At 37.8% G+C, this 25,075-nt stretch overlaps 1 protein-coding gene across 6 annotated transcripts in view; it reads left to right on the forward strand.

Annotated features, from left to right (window-relative positions):
• CACHD1 (cache domain containing 1) overlaps positions 1-25,075 on the forward strand; it is a 235,360-nt gene that overhangs the window by 80,539 nt on the left and 129,746 nt on the right. For all 6 annotated transcript variants that reach the window (XR_010940869.1, XM_067726415.1, XM_067726410.1 and 3 more), the window contains exon 2: positions 4,520-4,582. Coding sequence is in view for 5 of the 6 variants with exons in the window: in XM_067726415.1 (XP_067582516.1) it covers positions 4,520-4,582 (63 nt within the window). In the remaining variant the exon portion in view is untranslated. The remainder of the gene's footprint in view (positions 1-4,519; positions 4,583-25,075) is intronic.

A 25,075-nucleotide genomic window follows, 5' to 3' on the forward strand; every position in this document is an offset into this window, starting at 1 on the left:
GATAGGCATTTGGATAATTTCCAGGTTGGGGCTATTATGAGTAGTGCTGCTATGAACATTCTTAAGATTTCTTTTGATAAACACGAACATATTTCTACTAGGTATATACCAGGATGAGAACTGCTGGGTCATAGGATATGCATATAATTAACTTCAGAAGATACCGCCAGTTTTCCAAGGTATGTGTTTTAATGAGGGAAAGGTCAGTTTTGTCTTTAGATCAGAGTACTTAGTTGCCTTGAGCTTAAGAATAAGGCATGATGGGGGCTTCCCTGGTGGCGCAGTGGTTGAGAGTCTGCCTGCCAATGCAGGGGACACGGGTTCGTGCCCCGGTCTGGGAAGATCCCACATGCCGCGGAGCGGCTGGGCCCGTGAGCCATGGCCGCTGAGCCTGCGCTCTGCAACGGGAGAGGCCACAACAGTGAGAGGCCCGCGTACCGCAAAAAGAATAAGGCATGTTGTTGTTCTTGTATTCTTTTGATTATGGAAATTAATATGACTGACAAAGAGGAGTCAGTGAACTATTTCTCTTTAAAATAACTTGTAAATACCCCTCACCTATTTTAATGATGTTTTCACTATACAACAAAGTGTATTTTTACTTCTAGTATTTGACAAGAATGAGAAGAGTAATGGGCAAGAACAAGCAATATATTTGCCTTTACTTCCAGGGATTTGTACACCGAGGAGATTGACTTCAAACTCCCTCCAGATTGTGCTCAAATTAAGAGTTCAAATGTCTGGAATTCCTTTGGTCCTCGAGGGAATTTGAGTAAGCGAAAGTGACAACTTGGAAATAGAATGCGGCATGCCCACCCTACCCACCTACATCCTAACCCTGTTACTGTGAGTGAAGCATCAGAGAAGACGAACAATCTGACCTTTTGGGATTGCTCTTCATGTCATGTTTTAAGAAAACTTTTTTCCATTTCCACTTTTCAAGTCCTCTGACAACCAAGAAACTCTTGCAGTCACGAAAATGTCAGCTAGGTGTATCATTTGGAATTCCTGGCTCTCAAATTAAAAATAAAATGCCCAGAAAACTCTGTATTGTATTCCTTTCACAGTTTTACGTAGCAATAGAAAGTAATAAAAGATAAAATCTTTGTCTGGGACTCTTATTAGTTATGCCTGACATTGGTCATATGTATATAAAGTTATACCAGCACACTGTATCTTGCTTAAAATAAAATTGATAGAAAAAGACCCCAATCTTCACTCTTTTTCTGCATGCTGATAATAGGATTTCTAGATTATCCTGAACGAAAAGGTGATGTGAATAAATTTAATAGTTTTGCTAGAAGCAATGCCTGTTTTTAACTCACGACCTAGATTTAGACCTCAACACTTGAATATTTTACCTGTGATGCATTTTCTAACTTCTGAGCTGTAGTTTTTAATCTGTAAAATAGGTTTCAGATCGCTGTCTCCCACATCGGGTTGTTGCAGGGATCAAATGAGATCATCTATGTGAAACTGTAAACTATGAAAGTACTAAGCCTAATAAGCCTTTGAGAACTGGGCTTAGCAGGCCCTGCATTTTAAGAAAGATTATTACTGGCCATTAATCTAGAGCATAATGGAATATCACTCTATACCTTGAGATCTTGGGCACACAGCTAAGCCTGAACTTTTAACCTTGCACCAGTCGTGGCTGGCTGACCTGTTTAGTTGTGAGTTACTTGTCTAGGTTCTACTGGCCTTTCACTAACACCCTTCCCCGCTGTGGGGAGAGGAGCAAAAAGTTGTTTGCTTGGTGATAGCTCCAAACTATTATTCTAGCAGGCCACCTTTCATTTCTGGGGTGGTAAGAGGGTTGTATAAAATATATAAGTAGTCTGTAAGATCACTACTGCTTACATCTATAACTTCTTTCTTTTAACATTTTCTATTACCCACCTAATTTTTATTAGGTGTTGAGAATATAGAAACACTTATAAGCCATAAAAGGCTCTAATAAAAGTGTTGGCCATCATGATTGATAGTGATTGTTAAGAAAATGAATGAGTAAAACAGGGGCTGGACACGGCCTGGCAAACACTTCCTGGCTTATATTCCTTATTACTACTGAGGAATTCACCTTTCTTTTAACAACAAAGAAGAGGGAAGGATCTGAGGTTCCTCATTAGGTGTGGCCCTTGGTAGTTGTTTTGAGCAAAGTGGATCTGCTTTGCTTCCCAGAACATGGGTTACTCCATCAGTCACCTCTTGGGGGAACACCTCCCAGGACAGGACAGATAATGTATCAACTGAAATATCGCTGCCAGAAATGAAATAAGAAATTGACCACACTCATCAAGATATGGAGACACTTCATGAATTATGTTAGTTTTTAATAAACGTGCACTCTTGGTACTGAGCAGGTTGTGAAAATCAAATTATATAAAAATAGAGAATGTGGTCTGGGAGTGTCGGTGGCAGTGACATTGACACAGCCTCTAAAAGCATTGTTGTCTAGTGAACTAAGGTGTTCACCAGAAAACGGGCTGGAGGTCTGCAGATTTATAATTCCTTCTCCAAAATGATGTCTGTTTTAGGATTCAGAATCCTGTTGCCCCTTGATGATGAAACACCTCCAGTGAAATCTAAAGCAGAACCCTGTAATCAGAGGCATTAGTACATCTGCATCAAAAAGAATAAATACTCACTAAGTGGTTTAATAAAGACTATAAATCCACATCAGTTCAAGTTAGGATTTACTGCCAATAAGTTCATGTCATGTCATATTTTGCTAGCAGATGTGTTATGCAAAACTTATGATTTTCAGAGCCTTCTGAATTTTAGAATTACACGTAAAGGGATTGTTGATCTGCATTACGTTTGGGTGTTAGCTCCTAACAGGAGTGTTTTTCATATGTGTCCAGCTACCAGGTAGCAAATGCTCATGAGACAATAGGGTTAGTAGCACCATAACCGGAGTCGCACTGCCTGGGTTCAAATTCCAGCCCTGCCAAATGACTTTGGGTAAATTACCTAATTTCCCAGGGTCTTCGTTTTTCATCTTTGGAGCTGCAGGAATTTTGTTATTACATAAGATATGCATATGAGGTACAATGTGAATTGCATTAGGCACTCAATAAAATATGCTTCTGTTTCCTCATATATACTCATATAATGGGGATAATCATAGTGCTTGTCACAAAGGTGTTTTATGAGACTGAAATAGGTATATAGGTGTAACATGCCTAAGAATAGTGTCTGCCCCGCAGTAAACATTTAATAACTAGTCGCCAGTATCATTATCACCATTACTAAAAATCTGTACCTTTCCTATTAGCAAGTCATTTTCAGGAAAGAAAACGACAGTAAGCATCTGTTGACTGAATGAGTGGTGCATTGAAAAATTATGATAATTTGTAATTAGAATTTTCCAGACTGTAATTCCGTCCCATTCCATCTCCATCCTTCCCAAGTGTGTTTACTTCCCTTCCCCCAGCAACATGCCCCCACCCCACCCCTCCCCCAGCCCCATCACCTTGATTTTCCTTCATTTGCACAGCACTTGATGAACTTGGCACTTGTCTTCCTCATCACCACCATGCAGGTGTGTTAGGCTGTCTGGGAAGCTGTCCCAGATGACGACAAACCCTTGTCAGTAGGATACAAAGGAACACGGTAAATTTTGGCTGACATCTCCAGGTCTGACTCCTTACTCAACTGGAGAGTTCCAGAGGTATCTTTAAAGTTTTAGGATAAATGACGAGGCTGCTGTTCCTTTTTTTTCCCCCCAGTCCCTAACAGATCCGTTTCTTGGGTTCTCTTTTTTTTTTTCTGGTTTGTTACAGGTTAATCTTTTGTGATTGGTCAGTAATGGTGGGGTTTGGTAAAGTCATAAGTCTGCAAGGTGTTGTAAATGCAGGCAGTGTCTGCAGGACTGGGTACCAGCGAGGCAGAGACCAGCGGGAAGAATGTGTGTGCTTGTGTGCCGCAGTTTGGACTGATGTCTTGGCACGGCCGTCTTGTTTCCTGGCACGTAAGGACTGGATTCTCTCTTAAGGCCACACATGTTTGGCAAACCCTATTAATTTACTCTTTCGAGGGGCTGCTTGGGTAATGAAGGTGATAGACAATATTGGGTAGGTACTGGTTGGACAGGGACATGAGGGAATATGGAAAGAATCTTTTTTAAAGAGCTTGATTACATTAGACTGTAGTGTCTGTAAACAATTACAGCATTCAGGGAGTGCAGGATTTAAATGAGAAACACAACTTTGTCAGATTATACCAGTCGGATAAAATGGCATGGGCTCCGGAAATCTATAATTAAATGTATTTCTGAAAATGAAAAATATAGCGTAACATCTGGTTTATTTCACTACAGAAGTGGATGGGTATTGCTTACATAAGTGTGATTGACTAGCTGATATTTGGATTTCTCTGTGTAAAATAACTGTTTTAATTAAATTTTTCTGCTTGATTCTATCTGTGCTGTAAACAGCTTATTCACATACACATTCATATAGAAAATGGCTGTCTTGTTTAGAAAATCTGATGTTTGTTCATTTTCTTTTCCTTGCAGCGGATATTCAACTCCTTTGTTTACACTGAGAAAATCTCAAATGGAGAAAGTGAAGTACAGCAGGTAAGACGTGATTTAGCACTTGACCTTCTCTGTCTTTGTCTTGCTTTTGGGTGTGACTTCATTACACTTTCCAATCTCCATGTGAGGCTGTCTGTTGTTTTCTGGGTGTGATTTCATATACATCTTAAGCAAAATGGCGACAACCTCCCACTTCACGTTCTTATAAGCAGTTGAAATAATGGCTATATAGATGGCTTTCTGCTGTTCATGTTATACTTTGAAAATATTATTTAGTGCCTTGTTATTGTTTTGGAAATTCCTAAACTACTCAAATTTTAAAATATTAGAAATTATTTCATCTGCTATAGGAAAAAGTGCCCAGGCTTTGGAATCAGACAAACCCCAGGTCAAATTCTGGTTTTCCTACTTACTTCATGACTCCCAGGAAGCAATTTAGCCTTTTGAGGTTTTAAATCAGAGGGACATAATATCTGCATGATGGGGTTGTGAGAATTAAATGAAGTAATGTCAAATTAACTGAGAATAAGTGAAATGCTTTAGGTGGAAGCCCTGACATAGAAGCAGCTCAGTGGATGTTGGCTTCTTTTGTTCTTTTATTTTTCTTTCCTCTTCTTGTATTCTTCCATTGCTGCTTTTCTCCCATCTTCTCAATGCACTGTGAGGTCAAAAAGTTCTGAGGCCAGATTCTGTTTACTTTATTTATAGCTGGCCTCTAATGGACTGCTTCCTAAATTAAAACATAGTGTTGGTGAACTTGGTCATAAATAATTGATCTGTGCTTGAAAAGAAGGGTGGTAAAGAGGATTCTGGGTTTTAATTTCAGTTAATCCACCAACTTCATTACACCATGTGACCACCAACTAGTAATTTGAAGCTAGGTTGGAGACTTAAGTAAAAAACAGGACCAAACTAAAAACCAGAGTGTAGCAGAGTGCTTCCACAGAATAAAAAGATAACTATAGGAAAATACATAATAATTTAAACTCTCTGGGGCCTTCATCTTATTCATGGAAAACAGCTTGACTTGATCTGAACTACAGAAGTGCTATGCAAGAGGACAAAGTTTTGCAAGTATCATTAAAGTGAAGTTATTTATAGGGTATTTATTTATAATAAATTACTGTAATTTGATCTTGAAGTTCAGCATCTCTTATTTATAGACATTAAAGATCTTTATTGGTTTCTGCAGGTTAAATTTAGAGGACATAAGCCATTAAGCACGTACCCTTTTTCTTAGCTTTAGATATTTTTAAAACGTAATGACCTGAGTTGTAGTGAATGTGGTTTGCTATATCAAATCTTACCTTCATAATTCCTGTCTTATTTTTATTCCAGCACACTGGAAAGTGCTTTAGGGTCATGAAATTTAAAAGGGTTTTTATAGGGGAAGGTTTCTACACAAAGCATGTTCAAGGAAACTTTTTGGGAGACCAAAGGCCATTCGATAACATTTTAAAGAAACTGATCCAGGGATATCAGTTTTACTGCTTTTCTTGAGTAACAGATACAAGTTCTTCCTTCACTGGTTTTTAAACATGAAAGTTGTTTTGTTTTCTTGGAGTGATATTCTTGCTTTTTTCTTTTTATCTAGCTGTGAACAAGTTGGGAAGCCTTCCATAATAATTTTTTAAAAATATTAGCAGCTGATTTAGCACACATAGAACACTGGTGATTTCAGTATATTATCACATTGATTTTTTTCCATATAACGCTGAAGGAAAGATACTATCCTTATTACAGATGAGGTAGGTGAAACTCCGAAAGATAGAATAAGTTAGCTATCGTCTCATGACTAATACGTAAAAGAGCTAGTTTTCAAAGTAAATTTACACTAAGTTATATTATCTGTATTTTTATTTTAACAGTTTATTTTTAAAATCTATATTTTCATACAAAACAGTAGTCTCTGCTAAACTGTCTTTGGCTGAATAAGTCAGATGAAGGAGAGTCACCACATCGTCAGTTCTGCCTTCTCTCTTTGATTGTCAAAAAGTTCTCTTTTATATTGACTAGGAATGTACTTTTTAACTTTTCTCTAATTTCTCCAGTCTCTTTAGGAGAACCCTGGACAAAACAGATCTTATGCCTCTTTTGCATCCAGTATTTGGAGATAATTATCATACCATTATCATTTAGCCTAAAATTTAAAATACCCAGATCGTGGATAATTTCTTCTTCTATGACAAGATTTCCAGGCCCTTTCAGTCCTCTGGTCACTCTAACAACAACAATAATAATAAAAGCTTATATTTACATATTTACCGAGTATCTGCTCTCCCTTCAATATTGTGATAGTCTTGTGGCTTGAATTGGACTAGAGTTATTCCCATTCTAAAGTGACAAAACAGAGAGCTCCTCACATCTTCTTGACTTGATTAATAGCCACCCAGGAACTCTGGGCCCTGTGATCCTGGACAGTACCCAGGATGAAATCTTTAGGGAAATACTTACCTCTTAGGTTTCCTGTTCTATCCCCCATCACAGTCATTCACACTTTCATATATATTATCTCCTTGAAACTTCAGAATAACTCTGTAAGGTAGGTGAAGTTACTATTACTAACCAAGTTCAGAAAGGTCAAGGATCCTAGATAATTAGTAATTGAGCTGACTTTTTAAAAATTGTGAAATATATCAAACATGTAAAGAGTATATAAAACATATATGAGTAGAATAAAGGAATACTATATTAAAATGAACATCTCAACATACTACCCATATAAAGAAGTAAAGCATTACCGGTGCTTCAGAAAGCCCCCATGTGACCTTCCCAGGTGGTACCTCCCTTCCTCTCCCAGAGATAAGTCTATCCCGATTTTTTTGTTAGCCATTCCTTTGCTTGTGTGTGTCTGTGTGTTTGAGATATATATATATCCGCAAATTCATTATTCGACTGTTTTTGTTCTTTATATACATCTTAAGTGTATTATTCATGTATCTTGCTATTTTACTGAGCATTATATTCCTTAAAATCACCTATGTTGATATCTGTAACTAAGGTGCCTTTATTTCCAATTCTGTGGTATTCCATTAAATGCAGTTTAAGTATCCATTTTTCTGTTGGTGATGTTTGGGTTGTTTCTAGTGTCGTAATTTTTGTTGCTGTTGTTCACGTCTCCTGGTGCAGAGTTCAGGTGGAATAATTCTTTGAATTGCAGAAACATTATTATCCCTCACCTCTGCCAATTAAATGCTAGTGTGTGTGTATCTATACATGTTCCACGTGCCCTAGGTGAGGAGACGGACTGTTTAGCTCAGGTGGAGAATCCCTTCTCTAGAGTAGAATTGCTGGGTACCAGAGTGTTCAATGTGTCTGGATAATGCAAAACTGCTTCCACAGTTGTTGCCACGGGTTACCTTCCTACAGACGGAGTACTGGCAATGTGCTGCTCTGTACCGTCGTCAATACTTGGTGCTACCGAGTTTTAATCTTTTCCCAGTTTGGGGTGTCTGAAATTATATCTAATGGGTTTAATTTGTTTTACTCTGATTACTAATGAGTTGAAATGACTTTTTACATGTTTATGGTTCATTTTTGTATGTTGTTTTGTTGTGTCAAATGTCTGCTAATGTCTTTTGTCCATTTTTAAAATTGGGCTGTCTCTTTATTTTAGAAGTTTAAATATTCCACACATGTTCTGTATCAGCTCTGTCCAAAAGAGACTTCTGTGCTGATGGAGATGTTTCATATTGGTGCTAATCAAGCAGCTGCTAGCCACATGTGGCTGCTGAGCGCTTGAAATGTAGCTAGAGCTACTGAGTAATTAAATTTTAAATTTCATTTAATTTAATTTTAATAAAGTAGCCCCATATGGCCAGTGGTTACCATATTAGATTCCCTTACAGGTTTATGTTTCATAAATATAAATGTTCTCCCAATGTGTGGCTTTTCTTTTCACTTTCTTTATGATATCTTTTAAAGAATTGAAGTTTTAATTTTTAATAGTCAGGTTTTTTTAAACCAGTCTTTTCCTTTAAAAGTAGTCATCTCAGACCTCCCTGCTGATCCAGTGGTTAAGACTTCGCCTTCTAACGCAGGGGGTGCGGGTTCAATCCCTGGTCAGGGAGCTAAGATCTCCACATGCCTCACGGCCAAAAAACCAAAACATGAAACAGAAGCAATATTGTGACAAATTCAATAAAGACTTTAAAAATGGCCCACATCAAAAAAAAAATCTTTAAAAAATAAATAAATAAATATAGTCATCTCTATGGGACAGGTTTCATAAAGCAAAGAGATTTACTGATGATATTGAAAGATCTTAATGTTTGTTTTAACTGAATTAAACTTTTGCTTTCTTATCTCAAGCTAAATATTTTATAGTATTTTACTAATAAGTTAAACAAAAAAAAACTTTTCCTTTTTGGTCTCTGATTATTGTGTGTTGTTAAATTCTGCCCCAAAGACATAAAAATTTTCTCCTTTATTGTCTTCTAAAACTTTTGCCTTTCTCATTTAAGACTTTTATCCACCTGAAATTGATTTTAGTGTTGGATGGTGAAGTAGGTATTCAATTTCTTTTTCCTCTGCCCCATATGTATTTCTAAGTGTTCTTATACTATCTGTTGAACAATTTGTCTTTTTTTTTTCATCTGTTTTCAGTCATTAGTCAAGTTTCCACGTATGTGTGAGTTTGATTTGGTTCCGTTGGTGTATTTATCTGTCACTGTGCCAGTACCACGTATTCAGAAGGGTAACACTGTCCCCTTCATTTCTTTTTCTTTCTTTTTTTTTTCCTTTTAAAATTAGTGGACTTTATTTTTAGAGCGGTTTTAGGTTTACAGAAAAATTGACCAGAAACTACACAGGTTCCCATATACCTCCTCTGCTTCCTCACAGTTTCTGCTATTAGGAAAAAAATTGCGTTAGTGTGGTACATTTGTTATACTTAATGAACCAATATTTATACATTATTATTAAAACTAAAGTTAATAGCTTACATTAGAGTACACTCCTTGTTCTGTACAGTTCTATGGATTTTGACAAGTGTATAATGTCATGTATCCACTATCATGTTATCAAACAGAACAGTTTCACCTCCTTAAAACCTCCTGTGCTTCATTTGTTTAGTCTTCCTTCCCTTCCTCTCTTTGAGCCCCTGGCAACCACTGATCTTTTTACCGTTTCCATAGTTTTGCCATTTACAGAATTGCATTTAAGTTTTTAATTTCATAAAAACTTTCATATGCTAAAAATTATAGTTTTGAAACACAAAATGTAGCCCATTTCTTCCCTGGAATAATACAGTACATAGCATTTTCAGGTTGACTTATTTCCCTTTGCAATATGCATTTACAGTCCCTTCATGTCTTTTCAAGTCTCGCTACCTTATTGCTTTTAATGGCTGAATAATACTCCATTGTATGTATGTAGGTCAGCTTGTTTATTCATTTGTACATTAAGGGACATCTTGGTTGCTTCCGGATTTTAGCAATTATGAATAATGCTGCTATAAGTTTGTGTGCAGATTTTTGTGCGGACATAAGTTTTCAATCCACTTGAGCAAATACCAAGGAGTGCAATTGCCAGATATTATGGTGAAGTATCAATATAGTGCAAGGAACTGCCAAACTGTCTTAAAAAGTGGCTGTACCATTTTGCATTCCTACCAGCAGTGAATGAGAGTTACTGTTACTCCACATCCTCTTCAGCGTTTGAGGTTGTCAATGTTCTGGATTTTAGCCATTCTAATAGGTGTATTGTAGTATCTTATTTTTGTTTTAACTTGCAATTCCTTTCTTTTTTTTTTTTTAACATCTTTCTTGGAGTATAATTGCTTTACAATGGTGTGTTAGTTTCTGCTTTATAACAAAGTGAATCAGCTATACGTATACATATATTCCCATATCCCCTCCCTCTAGCATCTCCCTCCAACCCTCCCTATCCCACCCCTCTAGGTGGTCACAAAGCACCAAGCTGATCTCCCTGTGCTATGCGGCTGCTTCCCACTAGCTATCTGTTTTACGTTTGGTAGTGTATATATGTCCATGCCACTCTCTCTCATTTATTTTTCTTGAGAGCATCTGTGGCTCTTTGCTATTATATAAGAATTTTTTTAAAAAATTGATATTTTTCTGTTACTATTGAGTCCTATGTACTTATATCTAATTATCTTCTTAAGCTATTATATTAGTCCTAATAATTTACCTATAGATTCCTTTGGGTTTTCTATGTAAATGATCATATATGCAAATAAGATAGATTTGATTCTTTCTTTCTAATTCTTATAGTTTTTATTTCTTTTCTGTGTCCTGCTACACTGGCCTCCAGAAAAGTATTGTATATGTATGGTAATAGTGGCCACCTATGATATGTATTATTTTTATTGTTTAGTTTCAGGTGTATTTTATCATTTCTTCTTTGATCTATTAGTTATTTAAAACTATGTTCTAAAATTTCCAGATATATGTAGAGTCTTTCTAATTTTCTAGCCGTCCCTTCTGTTTTCCTCATTGTATTGAGAGCATAGCTCTTTGGGTTATAGTTTTATGTAGTACCTCCCATCAGATTTCCCACCTTGGCCAAGCCCTGAGGTTTCTCTCTTATCCATGTTGTGCTGTGCTATCATCAAAGTGGAAACTCAAGGTCTCCAGATTATGCCCAATTCTCAGGGTAAAAAGAAGGGTCTGGCACTGGCTTATTTCCCACATTTCTGGCTCTCACCTTGTTTGGGGACTTAAGTGCCCCTAAAGGTGGTTTCCACTTTCATCCAGGGCACTAACCTCTTAATAATTATAAGGACAATTACAACTGCTTCTAAAGATTTGTTTGATAAGCCAAAAACAGATTAGTTATTCAAAGTAGATTATTGACCTATGTCCTCTTAATTATAGCTCACGATCTTTAGTTGGAAAGGAACCACTTCTTTATGCTTGTTTTTGTATGTTTTGTAGTATCTGGAATACTGACTTGCATTTTCTATCCATCATTTCTCCTTTGGGGTAATGGAAACTAGAGCCCCAAGGGTTCTTGCCCTCCCTCTTTACTATCAAACCTTATTGAGAGTTGGATCTGACTTATGCATAGTATGTAATTAGGCAGTAAATCTAACGTGTTAATATATTTCTGGTTAGGGGAGCAATATAATTAAAACTAATAAAAAACATTTTGTGATTCTTGACTCTTACCACACAACTCTCTATGGTATATAGACTTTTCCTTGCTTTTTCTCATTATTTCTTTTAAATTAACCTTCAGAGTGTGGTTCTAAATTGCCTAACAATGTGTTTTAAATTTTTAATTAGTTCATTATGTAATTTTGCTGCCAAAAAACTATGGCAACAGCCTCGGGAAAATAAATATCCCATGCACACATTCTTGAGTGGATCACCTCCCATAGACTCCAGTTTTGAATACTTAAAGAAATTAAGTTGTTTGAGCACATAAGGGCATTATGTGAAATTGAACCTGCATCAAGAAAAATAAATCTTTGATTAAGTGCCCTAGAAGATATCAAAATGTGGTCCATAAAACACAAAGCAGTGAAGAACAAAACAAAAGGAGGAAAAGCTTCTTGGGGCGCTTGATTGAATCACTAAAAAAATCAAAGCTACTTTGGACATGTTTCAAGAGTTTGCGCTTTTTTTTCAAGTGCTCTAGTAATTATTTATGTTAACAATTTATTCAATGATATGGCAAGCATCATCTTCATAATAATTGCAGTATTTCATAAAATATTGACTGTTGGCAGTGGCTGATTTTAGAAGACTTCAGAATTCTTTTGAAATGGGAAAATTGGTAGGAGAACTGCATACTCACAGAGGAGAGATGCACCTGACATTGGGCCAAGGGCATTCGTCTAACAGTCTCCCTCTCTCTTCTGTGGTATCAGTTTTCTTTCTTCAGAATCACATCCATTAGCATGTAAACATGCTGTTCCATCTTAAACACACAAGAAAAAACTCTTCTCTTGACGCCACCTCCCACTCCAACTACTGCCCCGTTTCTTTCTCCCCCTTTGAGGCACAGCCCATCACAAGAGCTGTCTATACTCACTAGATCCAGTTCTCCCATTCTCTCTAAAACCTTCTCTGGCCTTACCAGTCCCACAACACCGCTCTCTTCAAGGTCACTGGTGACCTTCACTTTGCTAAATCCAGGGTCCTTGTTGTATTTCACTAACATTAGTACTGAACAGTTGATCCCTTCCTTTTTCCTTCATATGTTGATACTTTTCGGACTTGGGCCTGCAGGATACCACACTTGTCTCCTTGCTGTTTCTTGGCACGTTCCTGCCTTAGGGCCTTTGCACTGGTTCTGTTCCAACATGTATCCCCATGAGCCTTCGCTTCCTTCAAGTCTGTCCTCAAGTGTCACCTTCTGAAAGAGGTGACCACCATTTTTATAACTACAGCCCACGCTGCTCCCCAAACCCCTGGTTTTCTTTTTACTCTTTTTCCTTTTTCACTTATCACTTTTTGGTTTTAGGGTACTGACTTTATAAAATTAGTATGGAAATTCCTCAAGATTATAAGTTTGGTGTTACACCTTCCTTTGATGTTAGGTAGAATTCACCAGAGCACCATCTGGACCTGGAGTTTTCTTTGAGGGCAGGCTTTTGATCGTCCAGTTTCTTTAATAGCTGTAGGTTTGGGTGTTTTCTGGGGTTGGGGTTTTCTTTTTTTTTCTTTTTCCTTTTGTTTTTCTTCAGATTTTGTCTTATTTTGTGTCAATTTTAGTAAGTTGATTTTTTTTTCCAAGAAATTTGTCTGTTTCACCTCAGCTGTCATATTTGTTGGCATAAAAGTATTCATAATATTTTTATTATCCTTTTAATATCTGTAGGCTAGAAGAACAATAGAGAACAATCAATCAAATGAAATACTGGTTCTTTTAAAAAATCAGTAAAATGGATAAACTAGGTGACAGAGAAAGAGAGAATGAATGGGGAAGCAAATTAGTGATAAGCAAGTTTTTTAAAACTTGAACTTAGCTTTTCGGTTGTTTGTTTGTTTGTTTTCTATTTCATGGGTTTATGCTTTTTGTTATTTCCTTCCTTATATTTCAGGTTAGTTTTGCTCTTTTTCCTGCTTCTTAAATTGGAACTTTAGTTCATTGATTTTACACCTTTCTTTTTGTCATATAGAAGAATTTACAGCCATAAACTTTCCTCTAAGAACTGCTTTAGTTACACCCCACAAAGTTGAACATCATATATTTTTATTATCATTCAGTTTTTAAATATTTCCTAATTTCCCCTGTGATTTCTTCTTTGACCCTTGCATTACTTTGAAGTATGTTATCCACTTTCAAAACATTTGGGGTCTTCTTAGGTATCTTATTGTTACTGATTTCTAATTTAATTCCATTGTGGTCAGAGAACAGACTCTGTATGATTTTCAATCCTTCTTAATTTATTGAAACATTGGTTTTATGACCCAGTATATAGGATCTATCTTGGGTGAATATACCATGTGAACTTGAAAAGAATGTGTATTCTTCAGTTGTTGGTTGTTACGTTCTTTATATATCCATTAGGTTAAGCTGGTTGATAGTTCAGATCATTTGTTTTATGGCTGATTTTTAATTTGTCTAATTTTATCATTTGTAGAGAGGAGTGTTAATATCCTCAGCTACAATGATGAAATTGTATATTTTTCCCTTTAATTCTGTGCATTGTTACCTTATGTATTCAGAAGCTCCATTATGGGCCATGTACACATTTAAGATTGTTAGGTCTTGACAAATTATAAATTGTGACATTTTGAAATATGATTGTTTATCTCTGGTGAAAGTGCTCTTTCCTTAAAGTCTATTTTACCTGATATTAACATAGTTACTCCAACCTTTATATGCTTCCTATTTTTGCATGGTGTGTCTTTTCACAAGCATTAACTTTCAGTGTCTCTATTGCTAAAAGTGTGTATCTTGTAGACAGAATATAGTTGAGATTTTCTTTCTTTCTTTTTCTTTCTTTCTTTCTTTCTTTCTTTCTTCTTTTTTAGCTATTCTGATAATTTCTGTCTTTTAATGGGGAGTATTTAGTCAATTAATGTTTAGTTTGATTGTTGGATTTAGCTAAACTATTTTATTTTATTTTTTTCCATTTTCCCCTCCATTTTTTATTTTTTACTTCCCTACCTTATTTTGGATTTTTGAATATTTTTTGACTTTTACTTTTTAGCTATATTTCTTTACATATTTTAAGTGTATGCTGTAGAAATTACAATATATATCCTTAATTTATTACAGTCTATTTGGAGTTTAAAAATCTATCACTTCATGTATACTCTAAAACCCTCACAACCTTATAGGTTCATTTTCCCACTACTATCCTTTATACTAGAGTCATCATATTATTACATCTACAAACATTATAGACTGCACAAGGGAGTGTTATTGCTTTGGCTTTAAACTGTCATAAGAATTTAATAAACAAAGGAAAAGAAAAGAAAAATAAATCTCATCTATTTATCATTTCCGATGCTCTTCATTTATTTCTAAGGATACCAACTGATATTAAGCCTGAAGAGTTCCTATAATATTTACTTATAGTACAGATTTCCTGGTGACGAATTGTGTTAGTGTTTCATGATATTTTGTACTCAGAAAATGTCACTATTTTGTCTTTTCTCTTAAAAGATGTTTCTGCTTGAGACTGAATTCTGGATTGACAGTTTTTTTTAATCTTTTAGCACTTTAGCAATGTTCCACTGTGTACTGGTCTCCATAGTCTCTGATGAGAAGTCAACCTAAGTTGTTATTACTCTGTATGCGTTGTCATCCCCCCACCTCCATCCACCCCATGGCTGCTTTTAGGATTTTTCTCTATATATCTTTAGTTTTCAGCAATTTGACTATGGCTGCCTAGAGATAGCAGTCTTCATATTTATCCTGCTTGGTGTTTGTTGAGCTTTCTGAATCTGTAAGTCATATCTTTCATCAAATTTGGGGACCTTTTTTTTTTTTTTTTTTTTGCAGTACGCGGGCCTCTCACTGTTGTGGCTTCTCCCGTTGCGGAGCACAGGCTCCAGACGCGCAGGCTCAGCGGCCATGGCTCATGGGCCTAGCTGCTCCGCGGCATGTGGGATCTTCCCAGACTGAGGCATGAACCGGTGTCCCCTGCATCAGCAGGCAGACTCTCAACCACTGTGCCACCAGGGAAGCCCTGGGGACCTTTTGACCACTGTTTCTTCAAGTAGTTTTTCTACTTCATTTTGTGCGCGCCTTCTGGGACTCCAATTATACGTGTGCTAAATCTTTTGATATTTTACTATAAGTTCCTGAGATGATACCTCCTTCTATTATTCTTTTAATTTTTCCCTTTCTGACCTTCAGATTAGATAATTTTTCTTGATTTTTAACTTCAGTTCTATTATCTCTGTTCTGCTGTTGACCTCTCCAAATATACTTAAAATTTTTCAGAGGTATTTTTAAGTTCTAGGATTTTCACTTGTTTCTTTTTAATAGATTTTGTTTTTCTCTGCTGAGACTTTTCTCTTTCTCTTTCCACTCATTGCAAGCATATTTTCCTTTGAATCCTTGAACATAGTTATAATAGCTGTTTTAGAATCCTGATTCTAACATCTACAAACATTTGAAGTTAATCTCTGTGATTGTCTTTTTTTCTTGAGAATTGACCACACTTTTTCTTTATATGTCAAAAAATTGGGGTTGTGTCCTGAAGATTGGAAAAACTCTGGATTCTGTTATAGTCCTATGAGGAGTGTTGATTTTGTTTGTTTTAGCAGGCAATTAACTTGGACACAAACTGCTTCTCTTTGTCAACAGCTCAAATCTCAGCTCAGTTGTTTATCCTTAGATGTAGCTTACCCCATACATGTATAGTATAAGAATCTAAGAATTTTTCTGCCCCCAAAGGTATTTCAAAACACTCTAGCATTTATGGGCTTCCCTGGTGGCGCAGTGGTTGAGAGTCCACCTGCCGATGCAGGGGACATGGGTTCGTGCCCCTGTCCGGGAGGATCCCACATGCCGCGGAGCGGCTGTGCCCGTGGGCCATGGCCGCTGGGTCTGCATGTCCGGAGCCTATTGCTCCGCGGCGGGAGAGGCCACAGCGGTGAGAGGCCCGCGTACTGCAAAAAAAACAAAAAACCACTCTAGCATTTAAAATATAGTACAAGTCTAGTTTTTCTTAATTATTTTTGTGAGTTGTTACTTGACGCTGACAATTCTGCCTGAAAGATTTAAAGTTTAATGTTTCATTCCACCAAATACATTCACTGGGACATAGTAAAGGAGAAACGTATTGGTTTTGTAAGAAATTGATACTGAGCAGGTGCCAATACTCTAAATTATTCTTTTATCTGAGTATGAACTCAAGGCCTCAGTCATGAGGAATTCAGATCAGTTCAAAGCAATAGATTATGATCCATCTGAAAAGCAAGAAATAGATTTTGCACAAAATAATATCCTCTTATTCATAGAAGAAAAGATACTCAGTAGCAGAACAATTTACATGTGGCCTAAAAGCATTAAAGAGCTGGGCTTCCCTGGTGGCACAGTGGTAGAGAGTCCGCCTGCCGATGCAGGGGGCATGGGTTCGTGCCCCGGTCTGGGAAGATCCCACATGCCGCGGAGCGGCTAGGCCTGTGAGCCATGGCCACTGAGCCTGCATGTCCGGAGCCTGTGCTCCGCAACGGCAGAGGCCACACAACAGTGAGAGGCCTGCGTACCGCAAAAAAAACAAAAAACAAAAAAACATTAAAGAGCTTTTTCTTCAAAGAGATTGTGAATAGAAAACTAGTTTTAGAGGTGGCACTTTATGTGTTAAAATGTAAATAATCAGTCCTAATTAGCATGATGTTTTAGAATTTTAAAGCTGGAAAGGACCTCAAGAACCATGGGTACAAGACCAGAAACGTTAGAAAACTTTTCTCCCCCCCCCCTTTTTTTTGACAGCTCCCTTGTAGCTTGGGATAGAGAATAAGAGCTTCATCTTTTGATTTGAAAAACTTGAGTTCCAGGGAGGACTCTGTCATTTACTCTTTTGTTTGATTTTTGGCATGATATTTAACTTTTCAGTGTCTACATCAATTTTATCTATAAAATGGGGATAAGGGTCTGTCTTGCAAGGTTGTTTAAAAGATTATATTGTTGGCTCAGAGTGGGCTTTCAGTATTTTGTATTCTGCTTTCTGAATACAAAAGATGATAGTGTATGAATATAAGAGTACACTAGTGAGAAGATTGCTGTTCTTAGTCTGCTATTTAATCCTCTTAGGTAAGGCCCAGAAGGAAAGATTTATACACTTTAGAAGGAGAATTTCCAAGAGAGGATGATAACAGAAAGACCCTGGCAGGGACTTGTGAGGGCTGTAAATAAAAGTCATGGCAGTTGAGAAATGTGAGACTGGACATAGGATTTATGTTGGCTTTGCATTTGTCTTAGTTCTGTATCCTTACTACCAGAAACTCTCCACTATAGAAAATTTTGGTTATGTTGTTGAACTGTGCACTGGACCACAGAAGGAAAAGCACCAGTGGTTAGACAAACAGAGGGGGTGTGGAAGAACTGAGCAATTGGGAATTTTGTCTTTTGAATTCTGGCTCCCTGTGCCTGGTACTAGATAGGTATTTAGTAAATATTTGCTGAAAAAAAATGACTGGAGTTACTCTTGTACCTCAATATTCATATTTCCAGAATCTAGACTTGTTTGGGGGTTGCCCTGCCAAGTGTAATGTAGTGGGGTGGTACCCTGAAGGCTCTCATTTTGTTTACAATTACCTACTGAAATATGTTCAAGGCTCAGACTTGTTCCAACTAGAGGAATCCTGGAAGCAGTACGGATTCCTTTCTCTCTTTGCCCCCAACCTTTCCCCCATCTTTCTGCAGGGGATTTGTTGAGGCTGAGTCCTGGTTTAGTTCACCCCCTCACCCAAATCTATTCTTGGCTCTGTGTTTATTGTGAGTATTTATTAAGTGTTTGTTGAATGAGTGAACCAAAGGCACTAAATCTCTAGGAAGGCAAAAGAAAAGTTCAAGTGTATTGAAGCCACCCAGATGGGGAATTTATAGTGACTCAACCAAGGACCAGAGCAAACAGATGACTGTTCTTTCAAACCAGAGCCCCAGCAAGTTCAGCTGGTTAGTGTTTAGGTTTCCTTTATTGGAAATCAATCTAGGTCTGTTTCCGTTCTTAGTGTTCTTGGTCTGTCTCCAAAAGAGAAGTTATTTTTTATCTTAGAAATCTTCGTCCTGGGCTACCTATCAAATCATTGGATGCCTTGTTAATAAGATGGAATGGTCATCTGTCATTTTGGAAAGATAGTATGAGAGGGGATTCCATAGTTGTCACATTTATGTCGTTCTTTATCTATTTCCTTAATGTTTCCATGTATATTTTCTCATTTTTAGCTGCTTAGTGACATTGTAAAAAGTGCAGGTATTGTTATCCCATTTTCCATTGAGAATACCGTGTCTCAGAGGGGTCACTGTAAGTGGTTCAAGGCCTCAGAGTACTAGTTAAATGGCAGAGACAAAATTTTTAATCCTAATTTTGTGCTTTGTTTAAATTATCTTGGCTATGAGAATAATCATCATTTATTGAATATGTATTATTAATCAAGCACTGTCCTTAAATCTTTTCTCATAGAGCCACATGGCTTGTTTCCTGACATCCTTGCAGTGTTAGTTAAGTGTTACCTCTCACTGAGACCCTCGTTGACCACCCATTTATAAATGTTATTAATTGTACCCACCTTTGCTTCTTACCTCTTTCTTGCTTTATTTATCTCCTTATAGTTTATCACCTAGGACTTCCATATGCGTTTTTTAAATTGTGTATCTTTTTAAATAGAATATAAGCTCTGTGAGGATAGAGATTTTTGTCCATTTCAGTCCTTGATGTACCCTCAGTACCATGAAAAAGTATCTCAATGTAGTAGATGGTAGGTACTCAGTAATTATTTACTGCATGAATTCATAATCCTCACAAAAAGCTGGAAAAGTTTCACTGACAAGGAAAATCAAACCAAAGAAATATCTTGTATAAGGTCACCCAGCTGAAAGGTTAAGAGAAGCCAATTTGGGATTCAAGGGATTTAGATTCAATGGTCTACTATATATTTTCAAAATTTTGTTTCCAAAGGTATGAGGGAGATACTGCAGAGACTGGTACAGAACATAAGGGCCCAGGTTCTGTGTTTTTCCTCTCCATTCCCTCCTGCAGCAATTTACTTTACTTGTTTGATATATTGAAGTTTAGTATGAAGTTTAGTATGAAGTTTTGTGTTTTTTAATGGTCTACCACTTTAAAAAAGGAAAGATTTACAAATCATTATGCTACATCATGCTGCTTTCCAGAAAAAAGTCATGCAAGGTTGAACTTGAATTGGTTTTAAAAGAAGTACAAAAATATTGTGGTTAAAGGATATTCCTCAAACTTTGGAAGAGGTAAGAAAATATTAAATACTATAAATGTTTTTGTAGCAGAAAGAAAATTTGTAGTATCTATTACCTCTTCTAAAAATAAAAGTTGAGGGAACCGAAACTCCTGAGTGTGGGGACCTTGCCAGCATAACTCACACTGTAATACTTTATAGATATTGGGGAATGAATGGATAAACTAGAGTATGAGCTCTTTAAGGGGGAGATTCTGACAGTCGATGAATTCAGCAAACATTTGTTGAGGACTTACTGTATACTTGCCATTGTAGGAGGAGGAACAAAGAGCTTATCCCAAGGACATAATTAAGTCACAGGAGACATGTGTTCATGTATTTGGTATAACTTGCTAATCTCTTGCAGGTGATGGCCCAAAGGAGAGAAATGCCCTCTTTAGGCATTTATGCGAGGCAGAATGGTGGTCTAACTGGACTGTGGATCTCACCTAGTGTGGCAGTATTTTTGGTTCTATTCAAATTATGTATGTTTTTCTAGAATTCTAATAAGTGGGAGATGGGTGCAAGACCTAGTGTGTACCTAGGTTGTGTTGCACTTTGGAAAAGGTGGTGTATTTGACATGATGGTTCATGTTCATTTAACAAATGCTGCTTCACCTGAGTTATCTCATTAAAATTTTACCACAACCCTGTGATACAAATACAATTCCTCTCACTGTTTTAGAGTTGAAGAAATTGAGACTCAAAGCTATTAAGTAATGGTGCCCCAAATCATTCTTGAATTAGGCGATAGGGCCAGAATTTTAACTGTAAAATCCATGTTCTTAATCACTACGCTATGTTGCTTTTCATACTTCTTCCATTGCCAATCCTTTTATATGTTTTCAATTTTTAAGAGGAAGGTGGTTTATTTTCTCCCGAGAGTATTACACATTAACCAAAGTAAGATAAATATGTCTAAACATTGTTAAGTACCCTGATGAAAACTCAGCTGGTAAATGAGAAAAAGATGGAGTTTAAATACTCAGTTGACATGGGCCAAACAATGGTGGAGGTGCTGTCTGCCTTTTAGCTCTAATAAATCACAAGGATATAACTTGTGTCTTACGAGGAAGAGCATTCTGTTGCTAATGAATTATCCTGCAGGAATATAAACAAGATATAAAAATAAATGCAGTCCTTGATTTATTTAAAGAGCAGACTCCTTTGTCTTTTTCACAGTTCATCATTATTCCATTATTACCATACCTAAGTCAGTTGGTTCTAATTTGTGTCATTGTGGAACTTCTATGGGGCTATTGATTTTTTTTTGTTTTGTTGGGATTGGGGGGGTAAATAGTATCCCCAAAAGAGGAACTTTTAACTAATTAGTGAGTGAAAAATCTACAGCTGTTGGGCTAGTCCATAGGGTTTAAGTATAACGTAGTGGGCTTCCTTTGTGTTGCTCATGAGTAGAAGTTGATAACTCTTTGAAATTCTTACTGTAGAATTGTGGTTGGTACAGCGTTTGTTCATGCAGTTTCCACAGAGAAGGTAACAAACCTTCAGCTACCTCAGAATTCCCAGGTTCTCTCCCAGTATGAAGCATTTAACAGTAATCAGGGATATTTGAGGAACTGCTCAGCCAGCTTCTTAGAGGGGAAAAAAAAAACCCAAAACCAAGGTGGGCCAGGAGAGAGAAAGCAGCCTGATAACTACCACCTCACTGTTTAAGAAATGGCAATTTGGAATTTGAAGTATTTAACTATCTTGCTTATATTTTCAGGAAAGTATATATGCAGCATATGCTCTGAATCCTTGTATATATTTGGAAGTGAAAATATGTGTGAATGCATGCATGAAAGCTTTAATTCCTGTACTAAATATAGACCAGCTGACTTCAGGGGTACATACTGTACATTAGCCAATGTATGCCTGGTGTTGAGATAAGCTGAGATAATCCTGCTCGCCTGTTCGCTCTCTCACTCTCTCACTCTCTGTCTCACATACACACACCCCTCCTGTATACTCACACATTTTGTTATAATGTACTATGTATCTATTGCACTGTGTGTAAGTACTCTGTGCATATGTTTACAGCACAGTGTTCATTTTTACATTTGCATATGCACACATATACCAATTATAGAAAAATGGAATTCTCTGTATCTCCCACCACCACCATCACACACTATTTAGGGCTTGAAAATTACGGCTACAGGCTTTTTGTGTTGTTGTTTTGACAACAACCCAGAGTAGCCCATTTCCTCATTCCCTTAATTCCCACACTTGGTGTTCCCACCCTTTGGGGAGGAACACATGAAGGGGCTGGTACCGTTTCTCCATCAGCAGAGGCACGGGAGGAGGGGCTATTGCAGGCAGGCACAGCTGGAGAGAATAGGCTGCAGCCCGGAGAGGGGCTGGCAAGGCCTTTGGGGCAAGCGGGGAGAAGACATGCAAGCTCCTGCCACGATGTGCATCTCTCCGTGCTCCAGCCGGAGCTTCAGCTCTTCAGATATCTCTGCCATCCACATGTGCGCAAATACCTTCTTTCAGTGACGCAGACCCTTGAAAAGTACAAGCCTGGGCTTTTGACTTGAACACTCAAAGCTTTATTTAAGTAGAAGGGGATAGGTTGAGTCTAAGTCCTCATTCTAAAACCAGGAAGACTTCATCATGAGAAGTGAACATTCCACAAAAAATGGAAAAAATTAAGCCCCTTTTACACACATTTTTAGTATCCTGAGGTTGGATAGTATCAGGAAATGCTGGTGAGAAGGTAGCGGCCAAGATTTCTTCAGATCCCCCCTCTGCCCCCCAACTCCATCCTCCACCTGAAACTGCTGCTTCTACTAAAAAAAAAAAAAAAAAAGCTCAGATCATCTGCACTGGTGGAATGCATAAACAGAAGCTCAAGAGTGTATTCTAAAACCTAGCGAGCAACTTAAGAGCAGGGACCAACTTACCCCTAATATATTCCTTCACGCAATAGGAAATACTTGTGGCAATGATGCAAAGGAATTAATTGCTGCTCATATCAAGAACACTGAATTGGCCGAATGCTTTGAAAATCTGGTTCCATGAAATAACATGTGGTATGATAAAATTGGAAGCTTACCAAGAACTACAACTTTATTTATAATATTAGAAGATTCTGGGCAGGTAGAGATCATGTTGAAATAGCTGCTCATGGGCGTTCTCACTGGTTGTTACTTAAGCCGCCTTTAGTCCTTTTATATGCTGCAAAGAGCATGCTGGCTTTTCTGCAAAGTCATCGAGAAGTGTCACTGTCACATCCGCTGACACTCATGTCGGGCACCACCCTCTAGGGGAAGGTGTGAGCGTGAGTCCTGTGGAAGCCAACAGCCAATGAAGAGCACGCATACCCTGGCTCTTGTGTTCGCCATCCTCCCTGTCGTCAGATAGGGGATAAGAAGACCTTCCTAAATCCAGCTGTCAGTTAGAGAATGGTATCAGATGCAGCTTGGCAAGGGAACACACAGAACAGTTCAGAGAAGGATATAATAAAATTGTTATGGTTGAGGCAAATACCCTCATTCCTCTGGTGTGGAACCCACATGGGAAACGTTACTTTGTGGTGTTAGCGAGTCTTAATAGCAGTGCATTTCCTGCTAGCATACAGCATTTGCACCTCATCTAAGTGGTCTATGTGAGTGTTGCTGTTTTTCCTAGTTATGAAAAAGCAGAAACCAGAAACTTTATCTCTGTATTAGTACTTCAAGCTTCAGGCCTGCATCATAAAGGCCCCTAGATCTCAGGGGCTGATTTGTCACTACTCAAGTATCTTGAAACTAAAGCCAAGAAGTGGCTTTTCTATCTACTGAGATAAGTATATTACAAGCTGGTTTTATTGTGTGAATGTAGGACCAGGGGAGAGAGTGCCCCTACCTCCTAAGATAGGCCATACTGAAGACTCGAATGATTGTGGATACTCAAGGCCAGGCTTCAACAACTGAAGAAATCAAATGTTTATAAGATGCTTTCCCTTGTACTATTATTTTTCCTTAGTTTTAAAGGGAGTCTACATTGTGAAAATCTGTTGCTCAAAAAATGGGATATGATGTGCCTTAGGCTGTCTTACACGGACTTATATTTTTATAACGGGGGAGTAGGAGACCTTAGACTAACTGTAATTAAGCCCTGCTGCTGTTAGAAGTGCAATGAAGTCCTAAAATGACACGATGTTCTATTCCATTGGAAAGGTAAGTTGGGTTAACTTATTATTAAGAAAGAGGAAATGGAAACATCTAGCTTTTTTTTCATTGTTTCTTAAGATTGTCTTCCCAAGAATTGGATTTAATGAGTTCTTGGCCAGGTGAAGATTAGGAAATGTTTAGTGGCAGAGTTTTGTTTCCTTGCCAGTCTCTTCTTTCCACTTATTGACACCTGCTGGCAAGTATTTGACCCTTGTGCTCTCAGAGGGCCCGTGAAGAACCCTAAAACGCTCTGGTCAGTTGGCCTCCTACTGGAGGCTAGGTCACATTTCGTCCTTCATTTATACAAAAAATGTTTCCCAAGTCCCTGCAGCGTGCCCGGCTCTGGGCCAGGTTGCGAGGTTGGGTGTAGATAAGAGGTGTTACCTGCATTTGCTGTGGGGAAAGTAGTGTGGGCTAGAGTGAAACTGCAGGCTCCCAGAGCCCTCCCAGCTGACCCCAGTGCCTCTAATTCATCCCCCACCCCACCCTGTTACTTAGAATGCTTCTAAGTTATACTTGGTGTTTATAAGTTATGCACAGATGCTTATACTCTAAATGAGAGTTTTACATGGTAAGAGTAATGGGACTGGGTTTCCTTTCCTTTTCTCTGTATCCCTCATGGGCCACCAGAGAATTCCTAAGTTCCAGTATATTTTAACTCCTTTCCTCCCTGATTCATAAACTAGGAAAACTTATCTCAAAAGTTGTAATGTAAAATGTTCGCTTTTCCTATATGCTGTGGCCCGTGCTCCTACCCCCTGCCCCAGTTCTCAGCCTCTTGAGTCTTTCGAAGGTGAAGATTAGGTTCAACTGCTTTTTCCTTGCGAAGGAACAGGCTGTAAACTTTCAAGTCCTGAGCACTTGCTTATTTTGGTTTAAAGGAACCTCAGCCCAGGGCTCCTGTTACAGTGAAGTGGGGAGAAGTGGGTTGAAGCCTGCCCTTCCTTTTGTTTCTTTTGTTATGATCTGGTTGTTAAGGGTAGAGTGGGGTGAAAAACAGGGTAAGAGCCCATTGAGCCCTTGAGTTGATAACC

Source organism: Pseudorca crassidens, chromosome 2 (genome assembly GCF_039906515.1).
Source record: "Pseudorca crassidens isolate mPseCra1 chromosome 2, mPseCra1.hap1, whole genome shotgun sequence".
Classification (NCBI taxonomy): Eukaryota; Metazoa; Chordata; class Mammalia; order Artiodactyla; family Delphinidae; genus Pseudorca; species Pseudorca crassidens.